The sequence below is a fragment of the Blennius ocellaris genome (assembly GCF_963422515.1).
Source record: "Blennius ocellaris genome assembly, chromosome: 17".
Lineage (NCBI taxonomy): Eukaryota > Metazoa > Chordata > Actinopteri > Blenniiformes > Blenniidae > Blennius > Blennius ocellaris.
The window spans coordinates 2,456,804-2,474,182 of NC_137666.1; the positions used below are offsets into that span (position 1 = coordinate 2,456,804).

General features: G+C 42.6%; 1 protein-coding gene across 1 annotated transcript in view; it reads right to left on the minus strand.

Annotated features, from left to right (window-relative positions):
• kif6 (kinesin family member 6) overlaps positions 1-17,379 on the minus strand; it is a gene marked incomplete at both ends in the record, with an annotated part of 64,398 nt that overhangs the window by 43,324 nt on the left and 3,695 nt on the right. Inside the window, 7 exons of the mRNA XM_080512589.1 lie at positions 4,055-4,141; positions 4,325-4,468; positions 5,890-6,096; positions 10,439-10,568; positions 11,946-12,055; positions 12,151-12,298; positions 16,943-17,017. Coding sequence (XP_080368715.1) covers positions 4,055-4,141; positions 4,325-4,468; positions 5,890-6,096; positions 10,439-10,568; positions 11,946-12,055; positions 12,151-12,298; positions 16,943-17,017 — 901 coding nt within the window. The remainder of the gene's footprint in view (positions 1-4,054; positions 4,142-4,324; positions 4,469-5,889; positions 6,097-10,438; positions 10,569-11,945; positions 12,056-12,150; positions 12,299-16,942; positions 17,018-17,379) is intronic.

A 17,379-nucleotide genomic window follows, 5' to 3' on the forward strand; every position in this document is an offset into this window, starting at 1 on the left:
ATTTCAGAGTGCAAAGCCCACAGCGGCACCACAGCACCACGGCAGGCTTCCATGCCCTGTGCAGAAAAACTGACTCACATCGAGCGACTGATGATATCAGCATATCTTACGCGGACCAACGCCTGTCCACAAGTGCGGCAGGTTGTTATGGTGAAGACCGAAGAAAAATTCTCACACGTGAATTTTCTCTCAGAGGTCACACAAATTACTTGAAAACATTAAATGTGCTCGTAGAAAAAGTCCTATAATAAAATCATTACACTTGCCTCTTGAATGCATACCATCATCCGGTGGCCGAAAACCACCCACAGTAAAGTGTAAGCGCTGCAGTATAACAACAGGTTACACTTTAAATGCATATGTGCAACATCATGCAGTCAGAAAACACAGGGCTATTATGGGGGCCTCTTTTTATGTAGGAAGAGGAGTCGAAGCTTCCCATTACACCTAAACATGGCCTCGGGATTTATTCTGCACAACAAAATGATAGCACATGCGGCTGTGTTCCAATGGGCCACACTCGCAGTGCAAGATCGGGGGATAACAGCTCCATTGCAGACAAATCTGATGACACACTGCAGTGAAATTCAACACATTTTAGAATAAAAACTAACTTGCTGGACGAAAACATGGCAAGAAGCATTGTTTTTAATAGTCATTAAACTCAAGGAGGCAGGAAATGTAAAGTAGCTGGAACAATGTGGGGAGTCTTTACCATACGTCAAGTATTCAAGCATGAAGGACTCTATGGGCCAAAGCCAAATAAGACAGTACTACTGAAAGAAGGAACAAAAAAGCATGAGTAATGTTTACAACAAGAATCAAAGAGAAGCCACAGCCGTTTCTGGATAATGTTCGATGGACAGACATGACCAAAACAGAGCTGTTGGGGAGTGTAACACTTTCCTTGTGGGTTAATAAAGCCCTAAAGGAAAACTACAGCCTACTGAAGAGTCATGATGACGATTTTGTCATGTCGTTTCACTGCCTCTGGTACTGGAGGCACGAGTTCTATCAAAGGAATGATGAAATGCAATATGGCTTAAGACCTTTCTAAGAAATATGTGTGGTAGAGTGTCAGAAACTGGCGGCAGCCAGATTCAAGATGCTTTAGATTGTTCTCTGCATGCACGTGTGCATGATTTCAATGCAAAAACAACCAACAGTCCCCGCTAGTGGCTCCATATGAAAACTACCCAGTTTCCTGACATTTCCTGAAAAGAAAACACAAAAACAATGTGTTTTCACTTGAAACGTCGTCATCTAAACGGAGCTGAAACTTCTGTAATACCTTCCTTTAAGGATCGGAAAAATGTGTTTTAAGGTTAAATTGCTAAGTCTTGGTAAATCGCATAGCACGCTAACCCTCCTGATCCTAAAGTTGCACGTTAATTCCCCCCCGTTCCCAGAGACACAAACAACCTGTTGTTGTTTTGTTTCTCAAAAAGCAGCTCTGATTAGCACATATCTACAAATCAAACAGAAGCCTACGTATCACCAACTGCAGAAATGTGTTTGAGAGTGGGTGTGAAAAGTCATGCCTGTGGTTGATCTCTTCAGTCCTTCATCGGTCTCATCAAACACTGCTTATAAGCTTGCATGAGGAGAAGGCTGCGTTTGCGTTGTGCTCATGTAAGGTCCAAGATTGTGGTCATTTTAATATGCTATGAACATGACACTCTGGCAGTCACCGTTGTTGTTCATCTATTCGCACGTGTGCAGAAGAATAATTGTACTACTGCCATGGTGCGCATGAACAGCAACTTATCAGAAAAGCTGCATTTTCCCCCATTTGTACTGAGACAGAGGAAAAGTAGACAAACCCTGTCTGTGGAAACCAACTTAGAACAGTAGCAGGCTAAAGGATGCGATGCATGAAATGAATGACTGTGTTGCATGGCCTAGGGCATGGAAGCAGTTTCAAAAAAGCAGTTAGTGAGTATTTTCAGAAAGAGCCGGTGCAAAAACAACTTTTCTGCCTGACTGGCTACGTTATGGAGGAAGCCTCTAAACCTGTTTACCCGAGGAAGACGCATTACTCCAAGGTAGGAATTCTACGCTCCGAGACAAATGGAAAGCCTCACATGGAACCAAGTGGGAAGTCAACCTGATATGATGTGGTCTCTGTGGCCGACCTCGTCATAATCAGAGGCCACTAAGCGGAAAAGACGATGGATGGATGGTCAGACTATCAACACCTTATTCTTTGCCTGATCGAATCATCGTCTTCTGTTGGTTCCCTGCTGTTCGGGCGTGAAAGAAGTGCATGTCGCGGCCTGAACGACTGAGGCATCTGAGCAATGCACCGAAACACCTTCGTTTACAACAAGGTCCTGGTTTCCAACCGATGAAAGTCAGCCAGCCCAGACAACAGACATCAGTTGTACTCCCCAAGCTATACTTTCTTCTTCTCCCAGTTTGCGTTTTGGTGAAAACTGGGAGAGAAATTGACGGAAAGACATGAGCAAAAAATGAGAACCGCACTAAAAATCCATAAACAGAGACAAGAAGTTTGCCCACGAAGTTTGGGTTTGCCTGGAGCTCTCACTTTGCTGGACCCAGTTGGGAGCAGCCAGACACTGTCACAATTACTGAGCCGGCCGCAGACTCTCTTAAAAATACCTCTGCAGGGTTTGCAAGTGGCCAGCCAAGACGCAGTAGCAGTAATACAGTAGCAGTTGATGCTGGATCATATCTGAGCGGCAGCACAGGAAGTCGATATACTGTAGCTGTGACGACTGCGCTATATTGCATTTCCCCCCAACTACTATTTCAACAACTACCAGGCCTGTTTCTTGGCACATTGCAATAGGGAAAGGTGTCACAGAATATTGTAAAGAGGGTGAAGAGAAGCAATTACTGCATACGTTTAAACGGGATGGAGTTTTTCCTGGCAAACTCTGATCTGTTTTTGTGTTCCTCATGTAAAACCCATATAGATTAGGATTAGGGTTAAAAGGCAAATGAAAGACAGATACAGCAGTATGTCTCTGGCCATTTAAATGAATTATGAACCTTTCTCACTGTAGACACGAGTCATTTGACATCGGCATACATGTTTGCAAATGTAACGATATTTGACCTCTCTCACAAATTTCCTTTTGGTATACACTTTCGAGGTGATCAATCCTGGACAACCACAACTTCTCCAGTTATTTTCACACAAGTCGAGTGAGTTTCATAGCTTCAATTCCACATCCTTAATGACAGCACTGACATTTAACCCTCATCTGACCAAGATGTGACAATTTTCAAATTAATGGGATAGTAAAAAAAAAAAAAATAGACAAGTATAAATTGTGATAGCACCAACAGCAGTTTAGTGGTTAGCACTCTCAGTTCAATTCCAGGCTGGGTTTATATGTGCCTATGGGTCCATTCAATCCATCACATGGCCAAAATACTCACACAGATTCATTAGAGGCACGTTTACCATTGAAACTGAACCATGTTCACGTTGAAGACTGAACTATTTGGTGTGATCCACTTCACGGCAACAGTATATTGCTCAACAACAACTAGTTTTAGCACAATGATGCCCCCTGTCATGTTAAAATATGGATCGGGATGATTTTACACACATCACAAAGATGCTCAATGAAATTCAGATGTGGGAGATGTGCTTGGGAAAACATGGGAATCCTTGAGAGCATGACCACAAAAAGGTTCTGAAGTCTAATCCCAGTCTAATCCCACCCAGGATTTGCATGATGCTGGCTTTGAATGTCGATGCGCTGCAAATCAGGAAGATCTTTATACATCACTAGATGTGAGGGCCTCCTTGTGTCGAGGGTGAAAAACTGCTCCTTTCAGAATAACTCTGTCAGATTGGAAAAAAAAATTTTTGGGAATTGGAAATAAAAAGAAGATACTGAAGCACACGCTGGGTTCCACTTAGTTAAATTCAGACTTCAGGTCTGGAAGCGATGAGGAGGGTCTGGCCGTGATACAACTGCACACTGAAGTCATGCTTTCTGTGGTGTGAGTTTCGCGGGCGAGCCCTGGTAATCGTAGCGACTGGTTGAAGTGCCGCAACTGTGTCTGGCTGTCTCACCAGGGCTGGATCCAGTTCTTCATTCAGTATGGCCTCGTTCTTGATAAGAGCCACACGCTGAGCGAAACGGCACGTCGAGATGGACTCCTGGGAAAACAGTCGTACAAATATGTCAGCGTTTCCCTGCAGGGAAGTCATAATGAATTCAAATCTCGCAGAAATTTTATGCATTTGCTCAACAAAAAGGCAAGAAAATAATGACAATATATTATATCTTAGACACTAATCCCACATGTGCATGTGACCTGGCTTTAGAGTGGGCATCCTTACATCAATGTTCCTCGTGTCAACTGTCATGTTGGCAACCATGGTGGTCATGCAGTTGCCTCCGAGGCTGTCCTTCAGCACAAGCGTTAACATGGAGTTTCTGTAAGGGATATGGGAGCGATTTCGCTCCGACAACGCAATGATGACCTGAGGAAAACAGCAACGAAAGAAGCTGACATGAAACAACAAACCCACACAGTAACAGTCACAAGTTTAGCCACATGGACAATATGTACGAAGACTTTGTTCGAAGGATTGCTCATTATTTGTACAAGTTTCTTCATCGGGGAACAATAATGGAGGAAACTATGAACAGCTTTGCACAGTTTGTTATTCTCTCAACAAGCTTCATGAGGCCGTCACATTTTTTCCATCAGTCCTGAAGGAATTCACACCATGTGCTGAACACTTGCCGCCTGCTGTTCCTGTGCGCTGCGGGTCAACTAATCCCAAATCAATCGTAGCTGGGACCAAGTCGGGGAATCGTGGAGGTCGGGTCATGGGATGCTGGCCCTTTAGCACTGTTAATGGAGAACTTTGTGCTAACCGTGCTGCTTTAGGGTGTCACCTTCAATTATCCAGCATTATCAGAGCAGCTCCTCCATACATGGCAGGTCAGAACTGAAAAACCACTGTAAACATGTCTCATTAAACCAAAGTCCAGGAAATATTTTGTTTTCTTCTTCTACTCCGGTTGCTCCAGAATGAAGGCGAGATTGATATGTGTCATTGCTGTTTCAATTCAAGAATCTACCGATTTAGTCCAGGAGAGAGAATTCTTGGATGTTCTTCTTAGAGGACATCAGGTGTTTTTGGAGGACAGATTCCTTGAAACCTTGTGGACCAACTGACTTTTACATCTTGTTTTATTGTCTCTCTTGTGGTCGTCCATCTCTCTCTTAGTGGCTTTTGCCTTAACAAGATTTTTTTCAGATTCAACAATGTCTTTTATAATGTTTTTCAACAAAAGCAATGCAATTTCAACAGAAAATATATCTCCATGTGCTATCATAAACAATGGGACCGTGCAAGAGTAAGGGTTTCAAACATAAGGCCCGTGGCCAAAACCGACCTGCAAGAGGCTTCAGTCCGGCCCCAAAAACCCACCAAGCAAATATTAAACATTTCAAAGAAAACATTGATTTCTTTTTAACTAATGTTTTGAGAGTGATGGACGGAGTACAATACTGAGACCTGAGCAGAGATATCATTGATAATGGCATGAAAGATAGCCACCTCATTGCTCAAATGTAAACGAGCAGTAGCACACAAGTTAAACTGTCTGGGCATAATGCAATGCTTTGTGTTGATATGGTAGTCATTTTCTTTACCAATTGTTTGATTTTGCGAAAATATAGACATTTGCTTCACGTATACTCTGCACGACAACAGAGAAACATTTTTAAGTTTGAATTTAAAAGTTATTATGGCACTCTGCTCCCAGTCTGGCCTACTCAAGATAGAACTGGATTGCATGTGACCCATGAACTAAAGTGTGTTCGACGCCCCTGATCTTCAAGTCCCAAAAACCATATGCAACTGAATTATTTGGATTATTTGGAGTCTACCTGCTCCAAGAAATGTAGAGAGAGGTTGATGTATTTGGCCTCGGTGAGCAGCTGCCCATGTAAGCCAGTCTTGCTTGCTCGGTCTGACCCGGCCAGGTCCACCAGGTGGAGCTTGGATCGCCTCAGGGTGGCCGAGCCGGGCTCTCGTCTGCAGATGTGCACGGTGAAGATGCAGTGGGAACGAGTGGATGCCTGGTTGACAGGAGTCTGGGAACGACAAAGGGACGAGAGAGCCTTTTCAGAAAACACTGCAGTATTGTTGCAATTAAGTGTCTGCCAGCGTTCCCCGAAACTTGAAACATTTGCGCACAGGGTGGCGAAGAAAAACACAATTCACACACCATCTGCAGCACATTTTCATATCGCACAACAACAAAAAAAAACTTGCTTTGATTGTTATTTTCTCTTACTCGTTATAAGATGAAAGCCGAACCACATGATACCACTGAGCTGTAAACACACTGTGTAGGCTTCACAAAAGCTGAGCTGGTCACTGGGACAGCAGGAATCAGGTTGAAACCAGGAGGAGGCAGAAATAGAGCATGAGTCACTTTGAACAAACAAGGCTTATTAGAGTGGGATGGCAACCCCGCTGAAACAATGAACAGAAGAGATGAAGAGTCACTAACCTAGTGCTGAGTCGGGTCTTTTATCTCGTTTATTGTTGGTGCCAAAGGCAGATTGAACATGTGATAGTGGCTTTAAATAGCATTTAGCTGAACATGAATAAATGCTCACTTTGAAATGGAACAAATATACAGACTCGACATAGAAAGAGGCAGGAAATGGCATGCACGTGTACTTTCAAGTGTTTTAGTCAGGCAGACGGAAATATCTTTGCTCAAGCTCAAGTAGACTGGTTTCATAATCCATGCATAGATTTTGGTCATCTTAAAGCATTTCTATATTTTGCATTATTTCTTTTCCCATCCCTTCAAAAATGTACATGTGAATACTAATTAGACCGGTGTTGTTTTGGGGTGAAATAATAATCTATTTAATATTGTATTGTATACCACCTGAGAAAATATTGACATCTCCACCGCTGTGGCCAACCTAAAAATACAGAGGTGTAAACTTAGCTGATTAGCTACGGAGCGTTCACAAAGGAAACATTCTTACTCTTAACACGAGGATTCAGCCACAGCCACACTGTACGAAGCGGCAGTACCACAACAGACATCTCGTTGTCTTTCATAAAGTACACGAATAGCTTTTCTTTTCTCAGTATTCATACATACACATTTATTTATTCTGAGTTTTGTACAAAATTAAATATGTATGACCTTCCTCCACAGACCACTAGAGGGGGCTTGCATATCACTGGGGGGTACATATACCACGGTTTGGGAATCAATACCCTGATCGTGGACGTGGAAATTTCAGGTCATCCACTCTAAAAAAAAAAGTGCGCTGACCCTGACTGCTTGTTGGGGTGAATGTGCCAACACTTGCTTGTTAGATGTGTGACAGCTCGTGACAGATCTTTTGCAATCTTAACCCACTGCTGACGTCCCTTTTCCTCGGTCCGAATTCCCCTCACTCCGCACATGTCCATGTTTTGCTCCACAGGGTATCCCTCAAAGTACAAGTAATGTCATCCAAGCCCCTGGAAAGAGGCAGAGGTCACATACCTGACGGGATTATGTAAAGGGTAAGGGTGAAGAATAGAGTAACCAGGTTTGAGCACTGATTTTGTTTTATTTTTGTTCAGTTCCCTGGACTGGGGTTGTAATACACAATATATTCTGATGCGCCAGCAGAGATTATGAAATGATGGGCGTGATCAGCAAACACACAATTTACTTTCAAATCTGCTGCTTTATACATGGATCAGCCAAAACATTATAAGCACCTGTTTAACACTGTTAAAATTCTAAATACCCCTGACCTTTGTACTGTTAGGGTTTATATTTGAAATCCTTGAATATTATTATTATTTTTTAACAATGAGGTCTGATAATAACTGTTGATCGCAACATCCCAAAATCACTAATATGCTTCTCAAATAAAAAAAAATAAAAAACCTTTGCTTAATGGCAAAGCCAATTATCCAAATAAAATAGGCCATCAGGTAATACCGATTCCTAGAAAGGGTGCATATGATCGACAGCAATGTTTATGGAGCCGTTCACGATCGCATGTGTTAATCAATCAGCATAAATCACAGTTAATAACATCACCTGTCACTGGTCATTAGCTCTGAATTAGAGTACTTTTGTGAATGAGCCAAAACCATTTGTAATCAATATTTAAAAAATATGCACTGAAAAAGAAAACATAGATGAATGACTCCAAAGGCCAAAAATGGAAAAGTGTTGGAAGAGTAGCTGAAGTATTTGTCATAACTGAAACTGTTTTTGACAGTTATGTCTTGGAAAAACACAGACAGCTGCACCTTGATAAGAACTGACTGTTGACTGTTATCTGTAAAGGCTCTGTGTCCTTCATACCGTGACATTTATCAAGAACTAACTGTTTTGTTACGAGGAAAGTATTACATTTAATGTCAGGTTTTCTTTTCTTCCAAAACTATTGTATATCGAGCTCCAGTCATTCCTTTGGTCCTCTCAGGTCTCACGTAAAGAAGAAGTTAACATAATTTTTTACAATTTTGCAGGCTGGTTCTGGCCCATGGGCCTTATGTTTGACGCCCTAGTGTACATAACCATGCCAGAACTACATATAACATGACTTTATAGCTCTTAATAGTCTAAACTATTAACATATTAAGCACAGTGTGTAACTGTGACGGTTCATGAACTGTGCGACTGTCCAACGAGACATCCGTCCACCCAGGAGGGGCAACGAAAACAGCAGGACAAGGCAGCTTCACTTGAGTCACTTCCTTTACTCTCCTGTGCTCTGAATTGACCACATGTTGCTGTTACAAGCGGCACGCACTGACCACACATGGTGCTGCAGCAGGTCAGCAGTTCCGAGCCAGTCTGGTGCTACAAAATATTTTGATTGCTGATTCAAAACCGTAAGACCGAAGTTGACTGGTAGACCGCATGCCTTGCACCCGACTCACCCCTGCGAGTTCAAGAGGCAGTCAGGATGCAGATAGAGAGGGAGGAGTCCTGCATCAACGGGGAGCACGGTAAACAGACACACAGAAGAAGGGCCAGATGAGAGGAAGCGTTTCCCGATCGAAGTTGAGCGAAGGGTGAGGAGTTGAGAAGGTGTATTTTATTTCCTGTCCAATAAAACTGTGGAGGGGATTGCCAAGTCTCCGAGCAAGTGAGATCATGGTCTGCTGAGTGTGGCGTGAATGGATGTGTCATCTTGTATCCACATGGCTCGGAGCAAGAGAAGAAACAAAGCTTTGCTCTATTTGAAGTCTATGTGGAGCAACAGCTTCTGTGATGATTCTGGCAGTGATATATGGATTAGGTTGACTGTTCCTTGTTTGCTTCAGGCTCCAGAGGAACCTTGTTGTGATGGAGTCCCAGAGAGGACAAGTCAAGAAGAGTCTCTGTGTGGGTGGACGGTGCTCAAATTTCCCTTTTGAATCGTGTAAATACGTACTTGTGTGCTTTATACTTCAGCATGCAATAAAGTGTTTCCACTGAAATATCCCCTCAGGATTTAGTGCAGAGGACACTAGCGGTGTGTCCTCCCATCAGAGGCAAGAACAAATGCAAAATTGTTCATGATAATGGGCTTGGTGGGACATCAGTCTTACGTGTTTCCCCATACTTAGCAATATTATGGGAGAACCCATGTCAGACTTACAGAAAAAACTCCTTCTCAGGTCCCATAACTCCAATATTTCTTTTTGCGTCTTTGTCCATGTGTCACTGGAGAGTCACCTCCACCTCAAAAAATGTACTTGTCAAAATTGAAAGGAAAGCCTCTCATTAAAACTTAATTATCCAGCTCACTTTTACTGTCTATTATTTACATACAAACTGGCAACGAAGATAAACAAGGTGAGAGTAGCCCTGTGCTTCAAATCGCAGGTTGCACAACAATAGCTGACCCACTGTATGTCTCATCTATGTGGGGAGTCTGAGTGTCTGAATGTAGAAAGGAAAAAAAACCTGCAACAGCATAAACAAAAATTACAGACAAAATGTTTGTTTTTACTGGCAGCAAGAAAACATGGTAAAAGAAACCACAATGAGCCAAGATGATATTTTAGAAGGCTCCTAAGGTGGCTTTTAGAAAGAAATTTGCATTGGTGGATGAAAAACAAGAAATACCTTCGGTTCATTTACAATGGGAGTAGTCGGTGGAGATTCTGCATCGGATCTCCAGTAATTACCAAGAAGTCTGCGTGTAGAGCGTGTTGACAAAACAGCTAAATCCATCCATTTAATTTCTATGCCTGCTTTATCCAACCCGGGGTCAACAATGGTGTGATGCAAGACACACCCAGGACAGGTCACCAGCACGTCGCCGAGATGACACAAAAACACACACACACAATGACAGACGTGCATAGAGACAGTTGCAACTCCACCACCAAAATCATCCGCCTTTCCTCGTAGGAATCCTAATGAAAGTAAAGTTCCCGCCCATTCATCACACCGGTTTCTTTTACCTCGGCTATGACACGATTCGTGTCCCCCAGGAAGAGTAGATTCAGAGCTTCCTCCTCGTTCGTTGCCTGCTGCATGGAAAGGTTCTTGAGATGGATGTTCTGGTCTGGATCCTCCACAATCGTTACTTTTCTGCAGGGGGAAGAAGGTTAACGTGAAAATGTAACTCGAGCCATTCACAAAATTAGATCCAAAGTATCTAATGGAAGCCAAATAAAGGAACTAAATCACAAGCCACGTCGCCTGTTTGACTTCAGTCACGTCCGCTTCAAATCCAAACAAACCACATATGTAGGCGAGTGCGCCGCAAATCATTTCGTCACATGTGCTTTATCTATCTAGATGTTCATACCTTGATAAAATACAAGGCTTTCTTTGTGTGAAAAAACACACAAAAAAAAAACTCTGTGATTAGATCTTTCCCACACGAGACACTGAAACAGAGCGCTTTGGCAGACGGGGTTTAAGTGCCTCGTGCCTCTTCTGATCTTACCACATCATTTCCGCACAGACGCCAGGGATGTGACAGTATGGCTACTGGACTGACAAGTCGAAGAGGGCGGAATGAATGGAGAACACATGTAGGTAATTATCTTAACATGTGCTAATAATTGGAGGAGTTTAATAAAACAGTATTAATCTTAATGTGGTTAAGAGTTTTTGTTTTGTTTCGTTTTGTTTTCGAGACAGCCAGTCATTAAAAAAAAGAACCTTGATTAATGTATTTAAAAAGAGTAAAAACATGGAGCAATTGAAGGAATTCGCTTTTAAATGGTACAAACGACTGAAATAATGCAGCTAAAGGGCAAGAATGTAAAAAAAAAAGGGCCACTACAGCCTGAAACTGAACATTTAAAGAAAGAAATTTGTCAGCGCCACAGCTTCTCCTTGAATCAGCAAGTGTGGCCACAGCATGCTTAACGATGGGTACCGTCTATTTCCAGAGGACTGTGATTTGTGGGTATCTAAACCTTGAGCTGGATCCTACGAAAGGAGAACTCTTTAAATGGAACTGGTACATGAAAAATATGGGCACACCAGAAATGATCAACTCAGATGATATTATGTCTTAAAGTCCTGCAATGCATTTAGATCAAGCCCAACAGAGAAACCTCAAAAAAAAAGAAAAAGAAAAAGAAAAAGGAAACAAAGAACAAGAGGCACGTGAATGAAATCAGCCGCAGTGACCGGCTATGAAAAAACTCCAGTGGTGGAGTCTGCCTCTGGGTTTACCGCTACCATGCCCGTTCCACAGTCTGATGTCAGATGGATGCTGGTAAATCCTCGAGTCTCCATATTTCACCACACGGCAACTAAGCAATGCCGAGACGGAGCTGTGTAAGAACGAGACCCAGCTCAAACCACAAGGGTTGAGGAGAATCAGTTACTGGCCTTCACAACCTTTCATATAAGTTGGTGCATGACTTTATGGGGGGGAAAAAAAAAAAAGCACACTGTGTGAGTTAGACATTGTCAAAAGCATGCAAGCATGAAAAAAAAAGCACTGACGGTAAGTCCTCCAGCCGGGAAGTTTCATGTCTTGAGTCCAGAAGGTCGTATCCTGACTCGTTGTAAATTTCCAGGTAGGAGATGTGGATGGTAGAAACCATGCTGCTGTCCTGTGAAACAAAGACACTTTAATATATTTATAGCCACATTTGATTTACCGTTGGTGAATCCATCAATCGAACTGGTCATCTATCAACGGGCTGACCTGGCTCAGGTGCTCAAACAGGTAGGACAGGCTGCGAGGAATCAGTCCACGATCGTCGTACCGATCTGGCCCTCCGGTGATGGTGAAGGTCTTCCCGCTGCCCGTCTGACCATATGCGAATATGGTGCCATTGTAGCCTGCCAGAACGCTGCAGAGGCACACAGGCATGTATATGACAGTGGGAAAAGATTTGACCGACATTCTTATGGAGAGGTTGGGTAGAATTTAAATAACACTCAGTACTGTGAGAACACATGCAAGTACAATATAAATCACGAGTGTTATTCCTTAATTTTTTAAGCCAGCCACAAATCTGTTGAATATATCAGAAATAGGTCACATTAATTATTACAGTAGCAATTTCAGAAGAGTCTGTACTGTGGCAAATCTGCCCGAAGTAGCACGAAAATCGATATATCTTGAGTAAAGTGAGGCTACATATGCAGCCAAACCCTGATTCTATCCAAATATATATGGAAGCAGGACTTTCTCCCTAGATAACTTGGTAGGTTGGAAGATAAATTAGACCAACTGGTGATCATTTATTTATGAAACGTGTTTATTCTTGTAACTCTGAGGACATAAAATCAGAGACTTGGGTTACAGATGGGGTTTAGTGCCTGTTGAGTGTATTTCCCCATTTAAAAGATTAAAACAACTCAGCTAGGTTTATTCGTGTTATTGGTGAGATCATATTCAAGTCAAGCCTTGGCTAGTTTACACCATGCACTTATGGTCTGTCCCAGACAAAAGATGAGCAATTGTGGCAACATCTTTTGTTGTGGCTGAAATAACAGAGGTCTTATGTTGTGCTGCGAGAGGAGTTCTTGGATTGCAATTTACAGTCTTCCAACCAAAGACAGCTTTAGATCATCTTCTGACAGGGTCAGAAATTGTCTCATACATCAGTATGACTGGACTGCATGAACAGCTTTTTGTCCTCAGTAACTAAACGCTATTGGAACAATGGCTCAGTTCTTGGTTCACTTCATTTGCTTATCTCTAGAAGATGAAAATGAATATTGATGGCTGCTTTTGTCAATGTTACTTTCAAATTGTACTATAAAAATGATTGAATGTTTGATAAAATCATGATTTTCTTTGACTACAAGTAAATGTGTTAATGTCAGTTCTGTCTGTGTGTTCAGTTATGTAGCCATTCTTCTCACTTTACACACAGCCATAGAAAGCAAAAACGGGTCATTGGAGTATTGTTCCTCGTTTCATTGCGTAATGAAACAATATGAATGTGCAAATCTATCAGCACTTTGAAGGAAATGCAGCAAGAGATTGTACCTTCTATAGAATAAGACTCAGTAAATGCTATCAAGCAGCCGCTACTTTCCCTTAAATTCCAGCTTCACTGCCACAGATATCCAGGAAGGACAATGCATCCATCTCTAAATGTCACCAAACCTCTGCTCTGTTGCATCACGTGCTTCGGAGGACTTCACCATCATCCCTTGCGAAACTGTGAGAGACAATCAAGTCTGTTCCTTAGCAGCCACGAGAGACGAAACAAAATTGAATCTGACATTTTAAATCCACAGGAACGGATGGCAGCGAGTGTGAGTGGCTATGGCGACAGACATCTGCTGGTGAGGGAGGAATGTCTCGGCGTGTGAGTGACAGAAAGGGTCCAAACTCGCTCGGCAAGGCAGGGTCCGGTAAAATTTTGGTTTGGCACAGAGCTGCCCTTGTGCGTGTGCCACGAGCCATGGAAACCAATGGTGTCTCGTTCTATTCAAATTTAATTAACTTCCAAAATTGTGGAAGATGACATACGGTATATAGGCATTAATATGCTTTGGTTTAGTAGGCTTGGAAAAAAAAAAAAAAAAAAAAATCAACCAGAAATAGTAAAATGACAGAGGACCTTCTGACACATGAGCTTGGATCAAAGGTGTGGATAAATTCAGAGCTCTCTCACTTGCCAACTGCGAGGAAGAGGATATCTTTACACTATACTTTACGAGATGAATTATAAGCAAACTTAAGCCTCTCGCTTATTCTAATGGAACTGTTGACCAGCTATGGGTGCAGCGTGAGGGTTTCCGTTCCTGTGTGTTGTGCTGCTCCACGCCCCGCAGGAGAAGTGCAAGGGGAAAATCTACATGTCAGTTTGTATGAAACACTACGTCTACTCATGAGGGCAGCGGTTGGTTCGTCGGACCCCGGGCAGCCAAATGGCAGCCATTTATTGTCGTGTGAGTCACGGTTGTGATTGGCAGCGTGGAGAGAGGACACAGGCTCAGTGTTCGGCTGAAGGTCAGGGCTAACGATGCGGCCTGGGCCATGCCACTAAGACTTGGGCGTTTCCTAATGCTTGTTCCTGTTTACACCTCAGCTGTCCTGGAGATTGGCGACTGGCAAAAAGATCCTTGTTCCTCCTGTTGTGCTCACTGAAGCTGGACATGCAAGCTCTTGATACAGCTGAAACTTGAATCTTAAAACGCACTAAGGGAGAAATAAAATATTCGATTAAAATGCAGAGTGAGTTTTCCTTGCCAGCCCAACAGACCCACAATGGCTGTTGATATCCTGGAGCCATTAATGTCGGTTTGTTTTGAAACTACTGCATTGGATTTGAAATGACTGGTTTTGGTGACACCACAGTGGAGAGAGTATGCAAGTAAATGAGTTCGAAGTTTGAGTTAAATGGACAACCATGAGAGACGGCCAGCCAAAAGGAAAACCTGCCAGTCGTTGCTCATTTAAAAGGGGACGGTGACACTGAAGCTGCTGCAACTCAGAAAGTGTTTTCTAACTACATGGGGTTTTAGGAAAGACAACGCCAGTCCTAATATAATTTTGTTTGTGATTTCTGTGATTGGATACGCCTCCATCAATGGGATTATATCAGTGTCAACATACTAAACGGCATTAGTGTTTCTGGATTTTGGGCATTAACCACCTCAGCCATTCATGTTTTAGACCTGGAGGATCAAACATAAGGTCCGTGGGCCAAAAACAGCCCACAAGAGGCTCTAATTTGACCCACCAAAGCACCAAGTAAATGGGAAAAATATGCATAAGGCAACAGTTTGAGGAGAAGGTAGAATCTTTCATATTTATTCTCAATGGCATTTTTTGTCATTTGAACTGTAGGTCTTATGCAACTCCTGCTTATTTAAACTCTTTCTGGTCCCTTTGCTTTAGTCACAATGGTGAGACTGGTTTCAGAAGATGTAAACTTTTCTGGAATTCTGAAGGCTGTTTGCAGATGGGAAGCTTGCAGAGGGGGGGAGGAGTTAACGGTAGACTAAGAGATGCCTGATTGGGGAGACGGATCAGTCACGACGAGACAGGGTGACCAGCGTCTAGACTGCAAACACTGAGGTCAAATGAAAGTCTAAAAGACCCCAAGTTAAAATCAATACGGCACCCACCGGTCGGGTTGTATCTGGAGCTTCTTAGCCTGATGTTTATTGTCTGCCATACAAAGGGGGAACTCGAAAGTGGGTTATGTGAGGAGGGCAACCTAATGCATGAATCAGAGAACCAGTGTGAGTCAGATCAAATTCATCCAAGTCCTCAGTCGACTGATCCAGACAAGGCCCTGAGTGGTTTATTTGTTTCTTAATGGCACAAGATAACACAAACCACTTGTGGGATTCCACAAATAGCCTCTATTGTGACTAAGAAGACCAGCTGGAATGTTGGAAGAAGCTAAAGCTGAGCCAGGAGAAGACATTTGGTGAGGAGGATCAGTGGAGGAACCTTCTCCACACAACAACAACAATAGCGCGAGCAACATTTGATCACAGGAAATTCCAAGTAAATTCCCTCTGTTGTGGTTTTTCTCTTCCTCTGGAAGTCAGTACCCATTTGGATGAACTCTAACAGGAGTGTAAAGCTCGGTCAGACACGGCAAGAATTTCCCTTTAGTAAAGTGGTAAAACTGCATTTCAGCAAGGATTTTCAAATCTTATTATTTTTCTATTTGAAAAAAAAACAACACATTCCTATTTCTTCATTCTCCCAATCTCATGCTTTTCTAAACTTATGTTATAAAAGGTTTTCTTTATTATTTCACTGTATTTTTCACTATAAGGCTTCATTAAAGCTGGATTTATGTTGAGATTGTAGTCACTTTTTGTAGTAATCGTGTGGTTTTGGGAAATTGAAGACGTTTTCATCACACACAGTACACTTTGCGCCACAACAAAGGAAACTTTACAGTTTAAATCTAAAGGTTATTGTGGCACTATTTCACAGGTCTGGCCCACTCAAGATGAAATTGGGGTGCATGTGGCCTTTGAACTGAAATGTTTTTGAGACCTGCTTTAAAGTCTGAGCACAATAAGGTCTGTTAACAATATCAATGCTAAAAAGATGATTGACTTTTTAAATTTAAAAAGGCCTAAAAGGATTTGTGAAATGACTCAATATGTCTTGAAGACACATTGAAGTAGTCACAAAAAAAAAAAAAAAATAAGAGTAATGAGTGCCGCTCCAGAACACAGCACAGCTCTGTGTTGTGGTCTGAAAATGTTCTCACGCTGGCGATGGCACCGCGTGCCACCTCGCCTGCCAGCTCCGTCCACTTAGCGGTTGAAGAAGGTAAAACAAGCCAAAAATCACAGACATCCTCCATTTCCATCCGAGAGAAAGCTGAGCTTTACCGACTTCCCGTCAACAAGGCTGGCTGAGGCCCGTGTGGCCCGGGCACACTGCGGAGGGGCGGCCGCTGCTCAGCACAGGGATTATGTTTCAGAATTAACCCGCAATACTCCCAGTTTGTGCTTCCGATAAAGTACACATCAGGTATCAATTGTGAGCTGGGCTTTACCTGTCTGCAACTGGCTTGGCGATGTTTGCAAAGATGTCGTCTTGCTTCGTTACTTGATCAAACACTTTTTTAAACCTGGAGAACAATGAGAGGAAGAGGAAATATATATATATATATATATATATGCATGGTGGTCTATCGTAACCATTTAAAACTCAGCACAGTTAGCCACAGCACAGAATTGAATAAGCACAACAAGAGACAAGTTTCTATTTTCCCCCCGAGTGGTTGAGAAGCAGTTCAGTCATTCCTGTTTTCTGAAGCGGGCCTCAAGCACCCACCATGTTTTATCCCACAGCGAGATGACAGAGACGTGAAAGGAATCCGCCCAGGAAGACTGTTAAATGTGGAAATTTTATTTCTATATGGGCATGAGGGAACCTCCGCAGGGCTATTATAAGACCGTGTGGTTTGCAAAGGCTCTCTGTGTCCACTGC